The sequence below is a fragment of the Diceros bicornis genome, chromosome X, assembly GCF_020826845.1.
Source record: "Diceros bicornis minor isolate mBicDic1 chromosome X, mDicBic1.mat.cur, whole genome shotgun sequence".
Taxonomy (NCBI): domain Eukaryota; kingdom Metazoa; phylum Chordata; class Mammalia; order Perissodactyla; family Rhinocerotidae; genus Diceros; species Diceros bicornis.
Window position 1 is genome coordinate 93,703,051 of NC_080781.1, and position 7,521 is coordinate 93,710,571.

The following is a 7,521-nucleotide window of genomic DNA, read 5'->3' on the forward strand; positions in this document are numbered from 1 at the left end:
ATTTTTCAACTGTTTTCTCACTCTACCTTCTTATGTCAAAAATCACCCATCAAACGTTTTAATGGAGACTATCCTCTTTCTGTAGCAACTCCAAGCAAAACATGTACCCAGAAGTCATTATTAATCTTATTTAACTAGCAGTTTTTTATTTACTTTATAACTGTGATTGACTCCCCCTTACCAGCAAATTCAAGGACTGTGTGGAGATGTGGCAACCAGAGATGAACTAGGTTCTACTAATGGACGTAGAAAGAAACCCAAAACCCGAGAATTTCCCCATTTCAACTCAAATTTTAATTATTAATTTCCTTATTACCCTGAAGGTACAGGTTACATGTCTCCCTATCTAACTTCCTAACGTAAACTATACAATCAAACAAGTTTGATCTTTCGGAGAATGCTAAGCATATGCTATTTCACAACAAGGAATGTAATCCTTTCAAAGGGAACAGTTATTCTAAACAGGGACATTATTTTAATGACACAAAGAGTCAAGACCTCAGCTTTACATTTCATATCTAAAACTATACTCCAAGTAGAAATGTGGGGCTTAGCTTTCTCAGTGGAAAACAACCATCCCACTAGATTTTCTAAAAGTTAATTTAAACACAATGATTTTAGTGGAAAACAGTATTTATTACATGAAAGATTTATATTTATTAATCAAAGACACAAACCAAAACTAAGACTACTAAAGTTGACCATAATATTGACAAGTAAGTCATATCAACCTGGTAAGGAAACAACAGCTAAAGCTAATGAAGATAAGTTGCTTTAAATTCCTAAGAAAAATACAATAATTCCGACACCATTAAGTAACAATTAGAACCTTTCAAACAATAGGGGAAATAGAAACATCAGTATAAACACCTTAATTTGGAGGCAGAGAAATGTCAAGTGTAAGCGTGCTGCAGCCCGATGTGTCACAGAACCCTGGTAGTGCCTTGGGTCAGAGACGGCTACCACCATCTGGCAACTCTGATGATGGGTGCCATCCGACTACTGGCTGGAATTAAATGACACAAGGTGACCCTCTGCCTATCAGCAGAACAGAGACTAATGAAAACATTTTAACTTCTCGATGCAAGTTGGGGTCAATTTTCTACCACACCACATCAATAGCAAATTCAGAGGGGTCAATTTTCCATTTTATAACGCTACATCAAAGTAGCAAATTCACAGTGCCTTTTGAAAGCCCCACACTGAGAGAAATAAAAGAGGAACACAGTATTGCTTCTTTTACAATTTACTAGCTCTTCCAGTGTTTGAGAGTGATACAGGGGTTTCAATGATCTAACATGAATGGGACAGAAGGTGGACTTAGAACATATTGAACAAATGTCTTGATCGAGTCAGACTATTGGTGTAGTTTTTCGGTCTATCCGTAAGTAATGTTAGGCAGTCTTCCATCCAGGCAATCTTGTAGTTCATAGAGGGGAATGTAAATGTCCTAAAATTAAAGACAAAAAGTTAACTTACTTTTAACTCAAATTTCAGTATCTGTATTCGCTTGCACACATTCTAATCTATTCTGCTAATGAAGACCTTCATGTGTTCCCAGTCAGTGGCTCAGTTAAAATCCCTAGGGTGAAGGGCACCCTAGGGATTAATTCAGCCAGCAACAGTTCTCACATTTTACCATTCAAATACTAAAGTTAGTAAAACACATGTTTCCCCAAAATCTGGTTCCTAGTTAGGCTAGATGAGTTTATGGCTCTATCAATAGTCCACCAGAGGACCATGGTAAATGAGAACTAGGGAAAAGACCAGGGAAAATGCCAATATTGGTTAAGAGCAGCGTGTACTTGCCAGGGAACTTCACGAGTAAGGTCACTGTTGGGATTCTTCCTTTCTCCTCACTCTAGGTCCAAATTTGTTAGAAAGGGGACCACTTACAATCTTTAGGCTGACATGTGTAGGTAAACCCAGAGAGGCTCTTCTGTCCTTTTTAGCCATGCCTTGTATGTAGAGACCTGATCTGCCTATGCAAGGCTAACATAGTACTAATAAGATTTGAATGCACTACTGGATAAGATGATCTTGGCAAACTCAGTCCATCCATCACACACACAGGCTGGAGTAAACACCAGGACTGACAGAGCTGAGACCACAATGAACGTACCTTAACGTTGGAGAGGAGTAAGCCCGTGACGTGCTGGTTACACTATCTCATACTGGTTATTGGTTATGGCACGAGAGAGGCAGTAGGCTAGAAAGATTCCAATCAGCTAGAAATAAAATACGAGCAAAAACACACACAAAAGAGCTTAAACAACTTAGGATATAGGTATATTCGCCTTTCACTTCTAATTCACTAATAATTTCCTTAAGTTTTTCTAGACAGTCATGTTTGATACTCTGCAGCACCTGGATCCCATTTCGAGAATATAAGTGAAATTGCACTGCTATTGTGACCCAGAATTTCACAATGGAAATGCTCTGTAGTACCTGTGCTATCCAACATGGTAGCCACCAGCCACATGTGCCTTTGGGGCTGGAGTGGGGCTAGAGTACCGAGGAACCCAATTTTTAATTTTAATTAGCAATTAGAACCTTTCAAAGGTGGCTAGTGGCTGTTTTATTTGGCAGTGCAGATTCAGACACAGCTATACCTGCTGCTTTAGAAATATATTAAGATTCGACTTCCAAAATCAATTATATAGGTCAAAATGAAGTATGTTGATGCTTTTGGTCTTATCCCCACTATGTTTAATATAGGAAAAACCCCCATTCCCTAAAAAAAATTTAGAGCCACAATACAAACATGCTACAGTGAGAAGAAGCACAACTCAGGAAACACAACGTGACCCACAACATAGCATCTACCCAAAATAACAGGCACATATTGACTGTGGGGTTGTATGATCTAAATTTTAACAGGTTGGAACTTACATGCAACTCATCAGGCAGTTGCAGCCCAGGAAAGAAAGATCCTAATAATGTTTTGGAATTTTGACTGACTGCAGAGCAAAACAAGGTTCCCACCTATCTCATATTTTGTTTAATTAATGAACTATGATGCTGGAAAGGTGTTATACTTAAGAGGGCACTAGGCCTTTCCACAGTTAACTGCTTTCAAAAGATATGTACTGCTAGGAGTTAAATCTAAGACTTGCTTTTCGCAGTTTCAAGGTGTGGCCATGGTGAAAAGAACAGGTATAATGAGAATAAAAATTCAGAGAACTCTGTAGTTGTGGAAAACAGTGTGGGAAAACATAAGATCCAAGATGTCAAAAAATTGGAATGAAAACAGCAGAACAGCCCCTCTTCGCAAATAAAACAAAGCTAAATGAAGACCCAATCATGAATGATTGACTACATATGTTTCATATACAAAATAAAAATATTTCTATACTGTGATGAGCAACTGAGGGTTTTGTGAAAATGTGACTGCTCTGAAAATGCCCTTGCTATCCAGGCCCCTGAGGCAAAAACTTGAAGACTTCAAAGTGGAAATCTTCTAGCTTACACCTACAAGAGTGATGAAACATTTCTTAACTATAAGGACTTACCTGGAAGCAAGCAACTCCAAAAGAAATTCCTGCAACGACTCCCATTTCTGACTCTATAATGGTCATCACCTTTATAAAACAACCCTAATGGGAGAGAAAAAAAATTTAAGTATAGCACAAGCAATAATAAATACTTTGATCATACATCTCTGCAGAAAGATGAACTTTAGCTACCACAGCCTTTGAGTGTCATTTTATTAAAATGTACTCTTTCGTATAACAAATCTTGTCTCCTATGAAGCACAATGCTCTCAACAGAAGTTTGAGGAACAGAAGTGCCACCTTTCGGATTATGCATTTAAAAGTTGTTACTCGCTAGTTGTGTGAACTCAAGTCACAAATTTTCTGAAATTCAGTTTCCTCATTTATTCAATGAGAATACCACCTGCCCCGCCTATTTCAGATTATGTGTATTGTGAGTTAAAATTAAAAATTGAGTCACCTCTGTATTCAGTTAATATTTTCAAGTAAAAATTTTAAAAGTCTCCTTACTTCATTGTTTACTTTATCTGCATCTCTCTGAGGAGAACAACCTTCAAGTTTACAGCAGCTCTTGGGAAATCCTTTTTCTGAGTAATAATTAGTATCCTTCCAATCTCTATAGTCGGTGACACCACAACAATGCAACTGAAAAAATCCAACAAAAGCATTTATAGTTCATACTACAACTTTGTAGTCAAGCATTTAACCTAGCATCTTAGATTGCAATTTGTGCTCAACATCCATTATACTCAATGATCTCCATCCTAATATTTTAAAGTGGCTGTCCTCAATTGGCATTATAATTCAAGAGATTAGCACTTGTTTCTAACACCAACTGTGACATTTTTGGACTGGCCTTACTTGCCTGCTATTGTTGGTACTAACAGTACTTGGTCTATGATGTTAAGTGGGGAGTGAAGAGAAGAGGTGCACATCCTAATCGAGAAAATGGAAATATGTCACTGAGCATCACTCCACACTTCTTTCCAGGGACATATCTCCATTTTCTCCTAATCTAAGATTACAATGAGAACACACTACAAGTGGACAACATCTAGTAGCCAGGGCCCCATCCTCTTCTCTAAGGGGCCAGGGAATGTGTTCCCCTCTTAAGAAGCCACCACCTATGACCACTTACCGTATTTTGAATCTTGTCTACTGCATCGCTTCTATAATCTCCCGTAGCGTTATATTGTTTTAAAGCCTTCTCATAATTATTCTTAAAGCTGTTTTTTATCTACAGCAAAGAAACACAATGCCAGTAAACAAAGATTCCAGAAAGTTCTTTTGGCTTCTAGGTCAAATAAGAAATTCCCACATCTGACCAATGGGTCCTATCTTTGACAGCAGCAACATGGATAGTAATTAACTTCTATGGTCCAATCCTGTCCTCTAAGGGATATAGTTTAGCTGAGGGGACTACTAAGCAAAACATTTAAATAAAAGATGATAACCACTACAAATTCAAGGTGCTATGGGAGCATGTATTTACTCGAGTGTCAGCTGTGTTCTGCTGTCCCCCACCCCCAATCTTTCTCCACTTTAAACTGAGTACAAATTTGATGCCTATGGAATTTTTAAGCTACAAAACCTTACTTCGGGAGACTGCACTACCACTTTGTAAAACACTCTCATTGAGGAGCCTTCACTACTCACTGATTTCCTAACTCCAGGTGTAACAGTGGAACCCTGATTTCTAATTCAATATTAAGGTTCTGATGATTTGCATTAAGTATATCCAATCTTTTCAAAATGCATGGCATTAAGTGGAGAAGGTATCAATTTTGTGTTATCAGTTTTGTGCTTTAAATATTTTCCTATTAAAGTTATAAATTGTACTACCTCCACTTTAATAGGTACTTATACACAGAAAAATGACTGGAAATACATATAATTATGGGTACCTTTAATTTTCTTCTGGTGACTATCAGTCTTTACAATTTTCTTTCATATTAAAAGTGGGCTAGAATTTTTACAAAAAAGCCATTTTTGTCAGCTACAGATTGAAAAGTGAGCTTTAAACACAGCTGTAGGTGATTTTTAAACTAGTAAAAGTTGTCTTTAACTCTGTTACTTAAATTAATCCATTTTTATCTCTCAGAGGATAAATTTTAACATATTAAACTTCCCAAACTCAGGCTTACCTCATGTCTGAAAACAAATCCTACGATGGCAGCGACCAGTTCAACCAAAAAAATGAGAGTCAGAAACATTGCATACTGCGGGATAAAAAGAAAGTCCAAGTCAGCATAAATAAGATACATTACAGCTGCAAAGGGAGTCAAAGAAAAAAATGGTCTGCTCAATCAGTTCAGCATGTTTTTATTGAAAAGGGCAGGGAAAACGCAACAGAAGTGGAAATTGGCAGCTGAACTGTTACTTGGTAAGTTTTCATAAGGAACAGGAAAAACCGTCAAGGGCCATGGCCAATTCCAAGCACAAAGCCTACAACGTGGAAGACTTCAAAAACCAAGAATCGATTCTAAGGAAAACAAGGACTCACCAGTTTTAGCATCCATGCAGAAGCTCGGCAGGTAGCAAAACAGCCGAAGGTGCCCAAAAGAATAATGACAGTGCCAGTGCCAATGAGCACGAAGGGGACATTGGTGGCCTTCTCATTTAAAAGGGAAAAATAATTCTCCAGGCTCACCTTGCCCCAAATGCCAACGGCAAGAAGGATAACACCAGTGATCTATGTGGGAAATCAGAGAACAGAAAGTTATACACTGTATACAGCAGCATATTCAAACCACAGACCACTAGGTATTTAAGAAACAATAGATGTGAGAACTGATTTAACAGTCTGTGGCCACAGAGCTGTGGCTGGGATACGGCAGACAAGGGAGGACAATAGAAGGGGGGGTAGGAAGGGGATCTGCACACAAGGGCATGCCTTAATAAATCCACACGCTGGATCACTAGGTAGCCAGATAGCCAGGGCAAAACCAGGGGACAGCTAGAGAAGGCATCTTAAAATTCTTAAACTGCATCTGTTTTTTTGTGTAAACACAAGCCCATGGCATACTTGCCCTAGGGATCAAGACTTCCTTAACTGTTTTACTCCCGCCTTGGAGGGGGAAAAAAGTGTTTCTATGAGTTCCAGAAACTTCCCCCTTCCCCCAGTTCAGAGATGAGCATAGGGTACAAAGGGAATGGTACACAAAAGCAAGCCCAAGGACAGATTGGCGGGAGTGAAGCCATCACCATACTTACCTGAGAAATACTCCCCTCTTATGAAGCAGTGAAAAGAAAGAGACTATTATGCAAGCGAGGCCTCAGAGGGGCTGGGCAACCCTTGCCTCTCCAACGGTCCGGGGACACCCTGCATGCTCTGAGGGGTTAACTCCCTTCCTCGCCTCCCGCATCGAATTCGAACGCTAGGCACGTCTGGGTCCCAGCTCAGCCTGTCGCCTGCCGTGGTCCAACACCGGGACCCGGCGCGGGAGAGATGCCCGAACTCGAGCTCGGGCCCCAGCAACTCGTCGCCAGCGCCGGGGTCCCAGCAGCGACGGCCGCCCAAACCCCACCCGCGCCTGCCTCCCCACCCCCGACCTGAGCTCCCTCCGCTCAGGGTCACACCCCCCACTCAAGCCTGGGATCCCCTCCCGTCCCCGGGCGCCTCCATCTCTCACCCAGAAGATGAAAGTGTAGATCAAGAGGACGCTCTTGAAACAAGTAATGACTGGTTTAGTCTGCAGTCTCCGAGACGGGGACGCCATGACTAACCCCAGACCCTGCCCCGCCGCACCGGGCGATCGGAACGGAGCGAGCGAGACACGGAGGCCCCGAGTCTCCCCGGAAACTGCCGAAAACTTACGAGCGAATACAACTGAGAAGAGCCGGAAACACTGTACGATTTTCTAGAGGGTAAAGTCCGGGAGGCCGTCCGGAAAGTGACAACTTCCGAGCGCCCCCTGCCGAGGGTTACCGAAAACTATATACAAAGGTTCTAGTGTCGGAAATTTCTTAGATCTTGAAGTGGAGCTTTCTTCATTTTTTCTCTCAGAGAATCTTTCCCGCCCCCCCA

General features: G+C 40.8%; 1 protein-coding gene across 1 annotated transcript; it reads right to left on the reverse strand.

Annotated features, from left to right (window-relative positions):
* Nucleotides 1–633: 633 nt before the first annotated feature.
* TSPAN6 (tetraspanin 6) lies at nucleotides 634–7,276 on the reverse strand. The gene is made up of 8 exons (XM_058536325.1): nucleotides 7,127–7,276; nucleotides 5,998–6,186; nucleotides 5,639–5,713; nucleotides 4,633–4,731; nucleotides 4,005–4,139; nucleotides 3,513–3,596; nucleotides 2,123–2,228; nucleotides 634–1,450 (listed from the first exon to the last, which is right to left on the reverse strand). The coding sequence occupies exons 1-7, from the start codon at nucleotides 7,211–7,213 to the stop codon at nucleotides 2,160–2,162; spliced, it is 738 nt and encodes a 245-aa protein (XP_058392308.1). The 5' UTR covers nucleotides 7,214–7,276; the 3' UTR covers nucleotides 634–1,450; nucleotides 2,123–2,159.
* Between the last annotated feature and the right edge of the window lie 245 nt (nucleotides 7,277–7,521).